The sequence below is a fragment of the Bos grunniens genome, chromosome 13 (genome assembly GCF_055505025.1).
Source record: "Bos grunniens cultivar Pamir isolate PY7600 chromosome 13, Bosgru_T2T1.0, whole genome shotgun sequence".
Classification (NCBI taxonomy): Eukaryota; Metazoa; Chordata; class Mammalia; order Artiodactyla; family Bovidae; genus Bos; species Bos grunniens.
The window spans coordinates 62,695,170-62,710,346 of record NC_141177.1 but is presented as its reverse complement, the minus strand read 5'-3'; the positions used below and the strand labels follow the sequence as shown (position 1 = coordinate 62,710,346).

The 15,177-nt window shown below is 35.7% G+C and overlaps 1 protein-coding gene across 12 annotated transcripts in view; it reads left to right on the top strand.

The window, feature by feature from the left end:
• Nucleotides 1–15,177, top strand: part of MALRD1 (MAM and LDL receptor class A domain containing 1) — a 754,524-nt gene that overhangs the window by 381,221 nt on the left and 358,126 nt on the right. For all 12 annotated transcript variants that reach the window (XM_086334563.1, XM_086334560.1, XM_086334554.1 and 9 more), the window contains 2 exons: nt 816–926; nt 5,352–5,565. In XM_086334563.1, the coding sequence (XP_086190689.1) occupies nt 816–926; nt 5,352–5,565 (325 nt within the window). The remainder of the gene's footprint in view (nt 1–815; nt 927–5,351; nt 5,566–15,177) is intronic.

Sequence of the window (15,177 nt, the reverse complement as noted above, 5' to 3'; positions counted from 1 at the left end):
TTATTTATCTGCTGAGTCTCAATTTGCCTTTAGAATGAGGGCCTAGTAGTACTCGTGTGAATGTTCTAAGTCGCTTCAGTTGTGCCTGACTCTTTACAGCACTATGGACCGTAGCCCACCAGGCTCCTCTGTCCATGGAATTCTCCAGGCAAGAATACTGGAGTGGGTTGCCATGCCCTCCTCCAGGGCATCTTCCTGACCCAGGGATCGAACCCATGTCTCTTAAGTCTCTTGCATGTGGGTTCTTTACCACTAGTGCCACTTGGGAAGCCACCCCCTCCCCCACCCCAGTAGTACTGGTGAGAGTTCATTGGGTGGGGAACTCTTAATGGCTTAGATAAGAAGATGCCTGCTTATATCACCCATACGTGCTGTTGGAATTGAATTGGCTTCTGTTGTAATTTCACCATCCCCACTGAACACAAGGTCATTCTCAAAACTATGTTTCAGTAAATAATCCTGTGCTTTTCATGTGACTACATGAATGTTATTCAATATTGAAACTTCAAGTTGTTTCTGATGTCAGATTTTAAAAGATAAGGTAGTTAAGAATTCTTAATTAAATGGTGCCCAGATACCTTCAGACTTGACTGACAGATATTCATGCACGACTTTATTACACAGAGCTAGTAAGGTACCCTGGGGGACTCAGTGCTGTTCTAGAAAACAAAGATATCTAATGAAAATTGTCTGAGCTTTTCTCTCAGGGATTCATGTTGACATTAAAATTAAAAGAAATACTGGGAAAATTCTACATGTTTAAAATGTATCAAGGCACAATGTTTCAATACTTCTTACTTGATTTATCTCTGCAGGTACTCAGCAAGAAAGACAATGTTACTTCTAAATTGTGGGCTCAAAGTGGACAGCAAGGTGCACAGTGGAAAAAAGTGGAGCTGTTTTTAGGTGTTCATTCCCATATACAGGTTTGTAATCCAAGTTAAGACGATGATTGAGTTTTGTTGATTTTTTCCTTTATTTCCTCTACCCCTGTCTTCTGGCCTCTCATTCCCATTCTGGTATGTTACATGAATGCGTACCACTCCATATAGCATTTTCCGTAAGGAATTTACAGTTCTGGACTGCCCTAATTTTGTTTCTAATCAGACAACCATATTTCTAGGAATATTTAATTTTAGTGACAACCATCATGCCTCCACAGTCTCATACACCACTCTATTTTGCAAATAGATTCTCAGAGACTGTAGAGTAATTACCTTCATTTATTTCAAACCTGATTAAACAGACCTTTGAAAGTACACTGCATTGTTGAACCTTATTAGAGAAAACAGGTTTACATGACTGAAAAATATTTGGGGAAGCACAAAATTGTGTGATGCTGTATTTGTCTTCATGTAAAATACAATAATATTAGGATAAGACCTAAAAGTAAAGGAAAAGAATGAATGATACCTAGATTAAAACATTTAACCCAAAAGTAATTATGTGACAAGATATTTAATGTGAATTTTATTTTTTATGGATTATGTGGCAAAAAAGAGCTCCTAGGATGTGTGATTTTTGCTTTTGGAGGTTTGTCTTGTCTGACATGAAGGGATATTTACTGGATGATAATGCTTAACTGTTAAGATTTAGAATGGATATGGGAAAGTGAGAATCCAGAGCCATTTATGTCATTTTTTCTCAGTTTTAACTGCACAAGCCTGAATTCTTTGAATTTACAGCATGTATCTATAGATGGTATACTATCTTTGCTAATGATCGCAATTCCAGTCCTCTATATAACAGCTGCTGCTGCTGCTGCTAAGTCGCTTCAGTCATGTCCAACTCTGTGCGACCCCATAAACAGCCTCCCACCAGGCTCCCCCGTCCCTGGGATTCTCCAGGCAAGAACACTGGAGTGGGTTGCCATTTCCTTCTCCAATGCATGAAACTGAAAAGTGAAAGTGAAGTCGCCCAGTCGAGTCCGACTCTTTGCGACCCCATGGACTGCAGCCTACCAGGCTCCTCCGTCCATGGGATTTTCCAGGCAAGAGTACTGGAGTGGGGTGCCATTACAGCAAATGTAGTCAAATCAGCTGTGAATATTCAGTAACTGTATCTGCAGTCATGTGCCATATCTGATAGATCAGCCCATGTCAACTCCAATGGAAGCACAGGCTAGATACAGCTCTTGTAAGGCACTGATACCTGTAACTTCCCTGGTTGTTCAAGGGTTAAGACTTCGTCTTCCAATGCAGGTGGTGTGGTCTCAATCCCTGGTAGGGGAGCTAAGATCCCGCATGCCTCCTGGCCAGAAAGCCAAACACAAAACAGAAGCAGTATTGTAAAAAAAATTCAATAAAGACTTAAAGAAAAGGTAACATTTTAAAATAAATAAATAAAGGCATTGATTCAGATTATCCCCAGTTTCTTAGAATGTTAGGTATAATAAATCTATCTTGCTGGAACCTAGTTTTCTGAAGGGTCATTTGTAGATAATTTAGGAAATGAACAAGAAATAAGTTCAACTTGAGAATAAGAAAGATTGGACAACAATATAGTGGCCTTGCACTGTGTGAAATTTATTATTAAAGGATTCTACCTGTTTAACCCTCAAGACCTTTTAACAGAGGCAAGAAGGATCATCAGCAAGAACATGTAGAAGGTTCAGCTGCTGCCAGGCGTCAGCTTCCACTTCAGGCAGTGGATTCTTAACTATTCTGTGCAAGTAGAATATTTGCATAGTAAAATCTTGTTCAAAACAACATTAAGAGGGTTTTAAGCAGAGGAATCAATTATTAATTTAGTCTTTCTGAAATTTAATTTTTCATATATGGAATTTGCAGAGGAATATGCTCATGTTGTTTGAATCTTAAGATGAAATTTTAATGGTTTGTTAATATTTGATATTTAATATGATTCATTCCTTTAATAAAAGCATATTAAGAACCTACTATGTGCAGGAAAGCACCTTACTATGCACTGGAGAAATAGTAATGGAGCATATATATTATCTACTGTTCTTCCAGTTTTATATTACCATTCTCTTTAGCATCGGAAACATGAGTGCCTTTAACCTTTGAGTAGAAGTATATAGTATTTTTAGAAATTACATACTGAGTCAGCACTGGGTCATTTTCAGTTATATTTGAGAACCGCAATTTAATCATAATCTTTCATTATAATAATTTTATAACTAGAGCAATCATGTACATAGCACTTACTAAATGCTAAGTACTCTTCTATGAATAAAAATTTTATTCCTGTAATGTTATAAGGGACTTATATTATTATCTCCATTTTATAGATTAGAATACAGAGATACTTAAAAGTTGGGTAACTTGCCCTATTTATATAACTACACAAAGGCAGTGATAGGCTTTAAGTACAGGCAGGTCAAGTGCAAGTCCATAATACAGATGCCATGCTTTATTGCTTCCTATGTTTTATAAAATAATTGGTCCAACTTTTATTGTACTAAAAAATATGCTTGTGCTTTTAAAAATGTTTAATGACATTCAGTATTAAAGTCTATGGAATCTTAACCAACATTGTGTGGAGTGTTGACACGTAAGTGATATTTTGACCATTGGATTATGGCAAAGTACCTAAGGTTGTATCTATAGGATGACAAATAAATGAATATTGAGATACTTTAATTATATAATTTCTTAATCAGAAGCAATGCATTATATATTTAAGAGTTCAGATAATCCAGTAATTGAATATCTGTTTCAGTTTGTGTATCCATTTGTCTTGGACATAATTTTTCTTATAAAAAAGTTATCTTTATAATTCTAATTTTACCTCTTCTTAATCACAGCCAAGCTCTTAATATATCTTACAAATTTATTTTTCTTTTCCAGTACAACTGCTATGAAAAAAAATAATTTTTTCCTTTTATGTAAATTTGATACATGAATTTATTGTACATAAAAATGTATATTTTTTATAATGTAAAAGATGTGAATTTTCAGTTATTATCTTAAAAGGAAAACACCTAGGTTTTTCATATAGTAGTATAAAAATATATCATATCTTAAGGAAAAACTAAAAATAGTTGTTTAGATTTGGTAAAAAGATGTTTGAGAGTTTGATGACAATAAATAGGTATTTCTTATTAACTCATCTCTAATTGTCCCAAGTTTGCTTTAAAATATATGACTATTTCCTGTTAACATACAAATACATATTTAGCTTGCAGACAAATTTAATAGAAACTATCTGAATTAGTTTCACTTAGAAAACTTTAGTGAGTACTGTTATTCTATTTTCCATCATTTCTATCAAAATCCATAGAAGTGACATCTCACTGACCAATAGTGACACACTTGAGAATTTTGCTCATCACATCCATTAATCAAAGACAAGTCACAATTATGTCAAGTCCAAAGAGGTGGCCAATTTTTTAAAAATTCATAGTTTTGAGGTTCGGTATGTTTTTGATAAACACTAGTTGAATAGATCAGAAAAATGGTAAGAAGTGGATAAAATTTAAAAAAAAGAAAGGATGCTTGTATCTTCTGTCTCTAGGTACATTCTGTCACTTGGTGGGCCTCCTACTTCTATGTTTGTTGAGGCTCTCAAGCGCCCAGGTCTTGTTTTGGCCCTGAGGTTTGCAGAGGCAGCAGTGATAGGTGGCTCCTGCCAGTTTCTCAGGCCCCATCTTCAAAAATCTAGACAAGAGGCACTAGGGTTGCTGCTCACACGTTATGTGTTGAGTCTGCTACAGATCTTCAGTGTCCCTCCAACTTCCTGGGTCAGTTTCGTCATACGGATTGCAGGGTCATTTTTATCAGATTCAAGCCCTATGTTCTGTACTGTATTTACTGTTTGTCCCAGGTTTTGAATTCTATTTTTAAATTTTTAAACAATTTTTATTGGAGTGCATTGCGTTACAACGTTGTGTTAGTTTCTACCATAAAACAAAGTGAATCAGCTATATATATATATATATATATATATATATATATATATTCCCTCAGTTTCGGATTTTCTTCCCGTTTAGGTCATCACAGAGCGTTGAGTAGAATTCCCTGTGCTATACGGTAGATTCACATTAGTTATCTATTTTATACATAGTATCAAAAGTGTGTCCAAGCTGAGGTGGCTCAGTGGTAAAAAATCTGCCTGCCAGTGCAGGAGACGTGGGTTTGACCCCTGGGTTGGGAAGATCACCTGGAGAAGGAAAAGGCTACCCATTCCAGTATTCCTGCCTGAGAACTCCCATGGACAGAGAAGCCTGGAGGGCTACAGTCCACGGGGTAGCAAAACAGTCGACATGACTTAGCAACGAAACAACAGCATCGATAGTCTATGTACGTTTATCCCAGTCTCCCAAGTTTTAAATTCTTGATGAATGAGTCTACTGATGTTTTTTTCAGTGGTTTTATTTTTTTCTTTTAAAGATTGTCTTCAGGGCAAAACGTGGTATCAGTTACATAGGAGATGTAGCAGTGGATGATATTTCCTTTCAAGATTGTTCCCCACTTCTAAGCGCAGACAGAACATGTACTGCTCAAGAATTCACGTGCGCTAACAAGCACTGCATTGCCAAGGACAAGCTATGTGATTTTGTGAATGACTGTGCTGATAATTCAGATGAGACTCCTTTCATCTGTGGTGAGTGCACATGTTCTGTTTCCTTCCTGTCATCTGTATCTCTACCGCTTCCCTCCCTGCGATGGGTTCATTGATGAAAAATACAGAGTGTATATAATTGGAGAAGCCTAGGCAAGTAAGGTAGTTTAACCATTCAAATACATTTTAATGATTCTAAATGCAATACTTAATTTACTTAAGTCATTTAAAAACATGTCATTTGAAACTAATCAGCGACTTTGTGTTTGTGTGTGAAGAATTGGAGGTTAACTGGAAAATAGATGTCTTCAAAGACAAACTGAATTGACACATGTATTTTCTACATAAAATAAATTTTGGAGGAGAAGACAAGCCAAACATCCATCAAAGCCAACTTGTGCAGGTTGACAAGCCTTGATGCTTTGATGTATTTCAGGGAATTGTCATTCCCTTGAGTCAATTATGATCTGGGAGAAGTGGATTAAAACAAAATCAATATCCAGATAATGTATAAAATTATCTCCTAAGGGAAATATATATCAGCTGTGTAATATTGTTATAAGCTGTGTAGTATTGTTATAACTTGTAATAAACAGCACCTATTAAACCATCCTTAGTTAAATGGGCCATATGTGCTCATCCAGGGAAGTCCGTGAAATTGTCAAAATGAAGGTTAATTATTCCACTAAGACAAATTATTCCACTATTACTAGTAATAATTTCAGGGCTAGTGTGTTTCAGTTTGATCTTTTTTATTTTTTGCCTCTTGAAACCAAATCTGGAATCACAAGAACAACTTCAGTATAATAAGAGCTCATGTTTATATACAACTTTCAACATTTAAAGCCCTTTTATCTATTAATCTCCAATTGATCGTCACAGAAACCCGTGGGGTGGGGGGGGAAAGATATTAATTATTAGTGATTTCCATGGATAAAGCTGCTGACAAGAATGGCTGAGATTAGGTCAAATTTCATAAAATTGGCACTGGCAGAGTTGATCCAAGTTTCCAGATACTTTGGTTTATGATTCACTGCTTTGCCAAAGCTATAATACCATACCACCTCTATGTACAGCTGCATCTTAGGAAAACCAAAGATCTTATAGATGTAGAAATCTTGTTTCTATCCAATAACTGTTGCTTCAATTGTGGATTATGTCTTATAATATCCGTTGTTACTAATATAGAAACCAAGCAAAACTGTGTGGCTAATCTTACATTCTTAACTAATATTTATCTGTATCTTATGAATATTTTTGCTGCATATTTAGTCATTTTCTGCATCGAATGCTTTTCCGTTTTCTTCATTGTCATTTTCATATGAGTATCTCACAAATTTGTTAGGTTATCAGTCAAATAGAACAGATATTATGCTCTTGAATTTTATTTGCAATGTTGCCAATTTATATCTTTCCCAAGATATGATTTAATGCATTTTTTCAGTGTTTACAGTAACATTTTATTTCTGGCTGAATTTTACTCTTTGTGTTTAGATAATAATGTTATAAATATTTCTAAGTATCTTCTATCTGTGTTTGGAAGGGGATACTGATATACTGAGAGGGTCAGAGAAATGCATTGAAATTTGTTGTCTTGGTAGCTCTTTTGTATGGAAAACTAAAGACAAAAATCATTATAAGCCTTTGGAGGAAAAGTTGTATCAGAAGGTGCTTTTTGGTGAGCCAATTTCCCAGTCTCTCTATGATTTGAATGGGCCATGATATCAGTAATACTGGAGTAGAAAGGTGAATTAGTTCCTGATATTACATAAGAAGAATATTTTTTAGCTCCTTAGAAAAAATAACCAAGTTACAGCAAACCTTAAAAAAAAATCCCACATTTCAATATTGGATCTTATTATATGAACTTGATTTATTTTTATATAGCACTGCTTATTTTATTATGTATTTAAAAACTTCAATTGCATTCCTATATTGATGGTTTTAAATGTTTTAATTATAAGTGGCTAGAACCTGCTATATGAATAATGAGTGCTAACCCTCCATATACTATAAACTTTGATGCTTTAATTAGTCCCAGAGGAATAGGGAGAAAAGCTTTAAAAAAAATCACCATAGCAACTGATTTCAGAAGTTTGGCTGACAACCAACCAAGAATTTAGCCTTAAGTTTCATGATCTTTGGAACTTGTATGTGCTTCTTTTGTTTCTTTCATTTTATTTATTTACTTTTTGAGATGCTAAGTAAAGGCTGAACAAGTATCACAACTCTAATAAAACTTCTATAATATCATTTGGTATAAATATACCACCTATATATAGAAAAAAAATGAGCTATTTTTTAAAGACATAGACTATTTCTGACAGAGGAAAATAAAATAATCCTTTATACATCAAAGTATCTGCGGCTTTAATTTTCTGTAGAGCAGTATAGGCTCAGAAAGCAAAATTTGGCTGAAAGTTGAAATATAACTTTTTATTTTATGATATAAAATATTAGAAAATACAGGAAATAGTCAAAAAGAAAGTGATTTGTGTATCTGAGAAATCTGAAATCTTAAACATTTTTTTCCCATTGGTGTAGAGGCTCCTTAGAAAACTGTCATGTTTTTGTTTTCCTATATATTCCAATTAGCATATTTATTGTTGGTACGCAACTAAGAGTATCTCAGGGAAACTCAAAATAATTTAATTCTGAACTGTGATTAGCAAAGATACAGGATATTTGACCAGCATAATTATTTAATAATCTGAACTTAATGGGCACTTGTATTAATAATCTGTATTTCTCAACTGCAGACATCTATTTCAAGTACATACAAAATTATTAAACACTAAATATCAGTAATTTTAAGTGGATTAAAGTGACATGGATTGATCCTTTAATTAGTCTGGAATTCAGTTCTAAGGCAAAAACAAGAAAAATCCTTGTTACTTAGAAGAAAGACATGTTTAATAACCCATGGCTCCCCCCAAAAAATTACAGTAAAAGCTAGAATATGTTTTAAATAAATAACAACAATAATGTAATAAAAAACCTGTCGTATTTAGATAAGAAAGTCCTTAGTGAAAATTTTATGTACTTAAATTCTTACATTAGAAATTAGCTTGCAATGCAAATTAATGGAATAGAACACAAATGTCAGATAGAGAGAATTTAGAAAGACTGATAACATTTCCAAGACTCCATCAAGAATGAGCAAGAGAAGTAGAGAAGACAAAAGTCACACAGAACGTGTGTGTCTGTATATTACAGAGTGTGGCAGAAGGTGGAAAACGATATACTTTGTGTGAGAAACTATAGGGTAAATTAAAGGAGATAAAAAATGGAGAGAAAATTGCAATATTAGGGAGCTTAGTATAGGTACAGAAAATAAAAAGGGGAAGAAAACCTTTTTTCCTTGTAATGAGAACTCTGAGGATCTAATCTCTTTTTTTCAAATATACCATACAACAGTGCTAGCTATAGTCATCATGTTGGTGTTACAGCCCTAGTGTTTATCTTATGACCCAAAGGTGATCTGGGACTTAACTGATACTTATTCCCCTTCCCCCCCTTTTTAAAGTTATCGCCATCCTTAAGTGTATGAAGCAGACTCATTGTGGTTTTGATTTGTCCTTCCCTAATTACTAACAGTCTTAATCATCTTTTCTTGTGTTTAATGGCTATTTGCATGTCTTCTTTGGATAAATGTCTATTGAAGTCCTTTGTGCTTTTCTTCATAGGATTGTGTACTTTTTCATTGTTGAGTGTAGGAGTTATCTATATATTCTGGATATTAAGCCATTATTGAATATATGATTTGCAAATATTTTTTCTCATTCTGTAGGCTGTCTTTTAAAATTTTCAATAGAATTTATTTTTAAGGGACTTGTATGTTCACAGCAAAACTAACTCCCATACATGCACAGCCTCCCTTTGACTAACATGTTGCCTACCAGAGGGTTGATTTGTTACACTGGAGTTGTCATTATCACCACAGTCCATAGTTACATTAGGGTTCCCTCTTGGTGAAAGAATACCAACTGTTAGACACTTGGTGATAAACAGTAAATCAAACTCTTATACTCAGTTAGTTAATAGTAGCCTTACTAAATTCATTACCAATATTTTTAAACACATTTTTTATTATTGGATGCAATGTTTTTAAAAATATTTTTAATATTACATTTATGTGCAGTATATATATATATATATATATATATATATAATATTTAACACTGTTGAAAAATTTCCCTAAACTCAGTTACTCAAATTTTGGTGCACAAATAGCATTTTTATTAGAATTCAGGCTCCACCACAGACTTATAGATTATAAACTGCATTTTAACAAATATGTATGTATATATACACACTAAAATTCAAGAAAGACTCATTTAAACAGACAAACATTTGAAAAAGTTTTCTGGTGAGGAGAGAGCTATGATTTTATTTTTTATTGACATATACAAATATATCAATGGCAACCCACTCCAGTACTCTTGCCTGGAAAATCCCATGGACGGAGGAGCCTGGTGGGCTGCAGTGGATGGGGTCGTGAAGAGTCGGACACGACTGAGCGACTTCCCTTTCACTTTTCACTTTCACGCATTGGAGAAGGAAATGGCAACCCACTCCAGTGTTCTTGCCTGGAGAATCCCAGGGGTGGGGGAGACTGGTGGGCTGCCATCTATGGGGTCGCACAGAGTCAGACACGACTGAAGCGACTTAGCAGCACAGATATATCAGGATTTGTATATGGGCAATAATTAATGTTTTAAATATTGAAAGTGATTCTGTATATTTTAATGAATTTAATTGATTCATTCATACTCTAGTCAAGATTTAATGGCTGTACATATATTTAATTGCCTGATATAATTTATTGATGATTTGAAGAAATTTTAAAGAATAAACATTTGTGTATTTATTCAGAAATATTTATCGAGTATCTATCATGTGTGAGGGTTTCTTCTAGCTATTTGGATTAATGCTATGAACAGTACAGACAAACTTCCTGCTCTCATGAAGCTTCCATTATGGATGGTGGTAGTGTAGGTGGTCACAGACAAACAGAGTAAGTAAAATAACACAGTAAAATAAGGATAAGTGCAGTTTTAAACAGGGCCATCAGAGAAGTTCTCACTGAGAAACTGACATTTAAATAAAGAATGAAAAAACAGTGGGTTTGAGCCGAGTGATATTTGTTGTATTTGAATGATTTCTTTTTAATTAAAGAATATTTTAAAAGCCAGCAATAACCAAAACACAGCCCTTTCTGTATCATTGCCACATCACTAACAATTTCCTTTGGTTTCTGTGAATGTATAACTGTAATTCCCCTAAAGGGTTATCCTTCATTTGAGTTGACTCATTTATGTCCTGAATGTCCTTTCTCATTTGTTATAGCAGAATTCTTTCTCTTTTTAAGTAAACTGATGAATGTTGGAGGGAGAAGGGGCTACTGTTTGATGCTATGATATCTATATCTATATCTATATATCTATATCTATATATATATCTAATGTTTTACTCACTGTAAGGTTATATTAGGGCTTCCTTGGTGGCTAGATGATAAAGAATCTGCCTGCAATGTAGGAGACCTGGGTTCAAACCCTGGGTTGGGAAGAAGCCCTGGAGAAAGGAATAGCGATACATTCCAGTATTCTTGCCTGGAGAATTCCATGGACAGAGATGCCTGGTGAGCTACAGTCCATGGGGTCACAGAGAGTCAGTCATGACTGAATGACTCACACATACACACAAAGTTATATTATGAATGTTACGTGTCCATCAATATCCAGTGCTTCACCTAAAACTTTTGAGCATTTCAGAATTTGTGCTCAGTTGCGCCCAAAGTGAATTTAAAGGCGTAGACTGCCTTTATGAGAGTGCAGCAGTGTCCACCGTCATGGGCACTGAAAACCACTGACCTAGCCTTGCATACTGGGCATTTCCTTTTAATTTATTTATTTGGTAAACACTGGGCATCTCTAACATTAATATAAGTGACCTGGAGTGAAAACAAAGAAAAATAAGATGCTACATGAAGAATTGTTGAGCTTCTTGTCTAGCTAGAGAAATAGTTACCTAAACATTCACAGTGTGAATGGGCATTAGAGTAAGTACAAAGCATTTTTGAATGGATAAAAGTGGGAGAGAATATATAAATATATAATATATAAATTATATATTTATATATAATAAATATAAATATATACTCCCAACATGAACTTTCATAAACTTTACATCACCTTGAAAACAACTGGTATATTTTCAGAGACTTTATTCATCATGCACAATGAATAGCTTTTGCTTTCTTTGGGAGATTATGTTAGAAAGTAGGTCCGGTATCATAATGCTAATAAACCAGACCTTCTGTGAAGGATCAGCTATCTTAAGCTTCAGGAGTTCATTATTTGCAGGCTGTAGTCAAGTGACTGGAGCTCAGGAAGCTTTCATTGTCTTTCCAAAATTACTGACACTGATCCCCACTCACACCAACAGTTTTGTAAGTGACATGCATTAGAATAATATTTTCCAAATTATGAAATCAGGTAGTCATCAATTCAGTCGCTCAGTCATGTCCGACTCTTTGCGACCCCATAAACTGCAGCACACCAGGGCTCCCAGTCCATCACCAACTCCCAGAGTTCACCCAAACTCATGTCCATTGAGTTGGTGATGCCATCCAGCCATCTCATACTCTGTCGGCCCCTTCTCCTCCTGCTCCCAATCCCTCCCAGCATCAGAGTCTTTTCCAATAAGTCAACTCTTCGCATGAAGTGGCCAAAGTACTGGAGTTTCAGCTTTAGCATCATTCCTTCCAAAGAATACCCAGGACTGATATCCTTTAGAATGGACTGGTTGGATCTCCTTGCAGTCCAAGGGACTCTCAAGAGTCTTCTCCAACACCACAGCTCAAAAGCATCAATTCTTCGGCGATCAGCTTTCTTCACAGTCCAACTCTCACATCCAAACATGACCACTGGAAAAACCATAGCCTTGACTAGACAGACCTTTGTTGGCAAAGTAATGTCTCTGCTTTTCAATATGTGATCTAGGTTGGTCATAACGTTCCTTCCAAGGAGTAAACGTCTTTTAATTTCATGGCTGCAATCACCATCTGCAGTGATTTTGGAGCCCAGAAAAATAAAGTCTGACACTGTTTCCACTGTTTCCCCATCTATTTCTCATGAAGTAATGGGACCAGATGCCATGATCTTCGTTTTCTGAATGTTGAGCTTTAAGCCAACTTTTTCCCTCTCCACTTTCACTTTCATCAAGAGGCTTTTTAGTTCCTCTTCACTTTCTGCCATAAGGGTGGTGTCATCTGCATATCTGAGGTGATTGATATTTCTCCCAGCAATCTTGATTCCAGCTTGTGCTTCTTCCAGCCCAGGGTTTCTCATGATGTACTCTGCATATAAGTTAAATAAGCAGGGTGACAATATATAGCCTTGACGTACTCTTTTTCCTATTTGGAACCAGTCTGTTGTTCCATGTCCAGTTCTAACTGTTGCTTCCTGACCTGCATATAGGTTTCTCAAGAGGCAGGTCAGGTGGTCTGGTATTCCCATCTCTTTCAGAATTTTCCACAGTTGATTGTGATCCACACAGTCAAAGGCTTTGGCATAGTCAATAAAGCAGAAATAGATGGTTTTCTGGAATTCTCTTGCTTTTTCGATGATCCAGCTGATGTTAGCAATTTGATCTCTGGTTCCTCTGCCTTTTCTAAAACCAGCTTGAACATCTGGAAGTTCACGGATCATGTATTGCTGAAGCCTGGCTTGGAGAATTTTGAGCATTGCTTTACTAGCATGTGAGATGAGTGCAATTGTGCGGTAGTTTGAGCATTCTTTGGCATTGCCTTTCTTTGGGATTGGAATGAAAACTGACCTTTTCCAGTCCTATGGCCACTGCTGAGTTTTCCAGATTTGCTGGCATATTGAGTGCAGCACTTTCACAGCATCACCTTTCAGGATTAGAAATAGTTCAACTGGAATTCTATCACCTCCACTAGCTTTGTTCATAGTGATGCTTTCTAAGGCCCACTTGACTTCACATTCCAGAATGTCTGCCTCTAGGTGAGTGATCACACCATCGTGATTATCTGGATCATGAAGATCTTTTTTGTACAGTTCTTCTGTGTATTCTTGCCACCTCTTCTTAATATCTTCTGCTTCTGTTAGGTCCATACCATTTCTGTCCTTTGTCAAGCCCAACTTTGCATGAAATGTTCCCTTGGTATCTCTAATTTTCTTGAAGAGATCTCTAGTCTTTCCCATTCTGTTTTCCTCTATTTCTTTGCATTGATTGCTGAGGAAGGCTTTCTTATCTCTCCTTGTTATTCTTTGGAACTCTGCATTCAGATGCTTATATCTTTCCTTTTCTCCTTTGCTTTTCACTTCTCTTCTTTTCACAGCTATTTGTAAGGCCTCCCCAGACAGCCATTTTGCTTTTTTGCATTTCTTTTCCATGGGGATGGTCTTGATCCCTGTCTCCTGTACAATGTCATGAACCTCCGTCCATAGTTTATCAGGCACTCTATCTATAGATCTAGTCCCTTAAATCTATTTCTCACTTTTACTGTATAATCATAAGGGATTTGATTTAGGTCATACCTGAATGCTCTAGTGGTTTTCCCTACTTTCTTCAATTTAAGTCTGAATTTGGCAAAAAGGAGTTTATGTCTGAGCCACAGTCAGCTCCTGGTCTTGTTTTTGCTGACTGTACAGAGCTTCTCCATCTTTGGCTGAAAAGAATATAATCAATCTGATTCCGGTGTTGACCATCTGGTGATGTCCATGTGTAGAGTCTTCTCTTGTGTTGTTGAAAGAGGGTGTTTGCTATAACCAATGCATTCTCTTTGCAAAACTCTGTTAGCCTTTGCCCTGTTTCATTCTGTATTCCAAGTCCAAATTTGCCTGTTACCCCAGGTGTTTCTTGACTTCCTACTCTTGCATTCCAGTCCCCTATAATGAAAAGGACATCTTTTTTGGGTGTTAGTTCTAAAAGGTCTTGTAGGTCTTCATAGAACCATTCTACATCAGCTTCTTCAGTGTTACTGGTTGGGGCATAGATTTGGATTACTGTGATGTTGAATGGTTTGCCCTGGAAACGAACAGAGATCATTCTGTCGTTTTCGAGATTGCATCCAAGTGCTGCATTTCAGAGAAGACAAACTTCTATGTGAGGGGTTTCTCTGGATCCTGCAGTGTGAATTTTCAAAAAGCTGATACTATAAATAGAATTTTTCCAAATATCTTATGCCTCCAATTTTTTTAGTATGGAAACCAAATATGCTCTTTGTAGAACAATTGTTTTGTGTCTGTGAAACAGTTTGAAAAGTATTTGTAGAATTTATTACCATTATTTTAACAAAATAAGGCAATAGAAAGGATATTGTATCACAATTTCTTATTGATACAGCTCAATAATGATTGACACATGTCATTAACTTTTTGAAATTTAAACTTTGAAATATTAATGAATTAATAGGAAAAGTTACGTAGGTATTACAGAGAAATTCTGTTAGCCTTCATGCAGTTTCCCTCAGTGGTTAGAGTTTATGTAACATATAGCATCAAGACTAGGAAACTGACATTGGTTTAATAGGTAAGTATAGTTCTCTGGCTTTTTATTATATGTGGAAATTCCTATAATCATCCATGCAATTAAATTTTTCCATCTCCACAAAATTCTCCCCTGAGC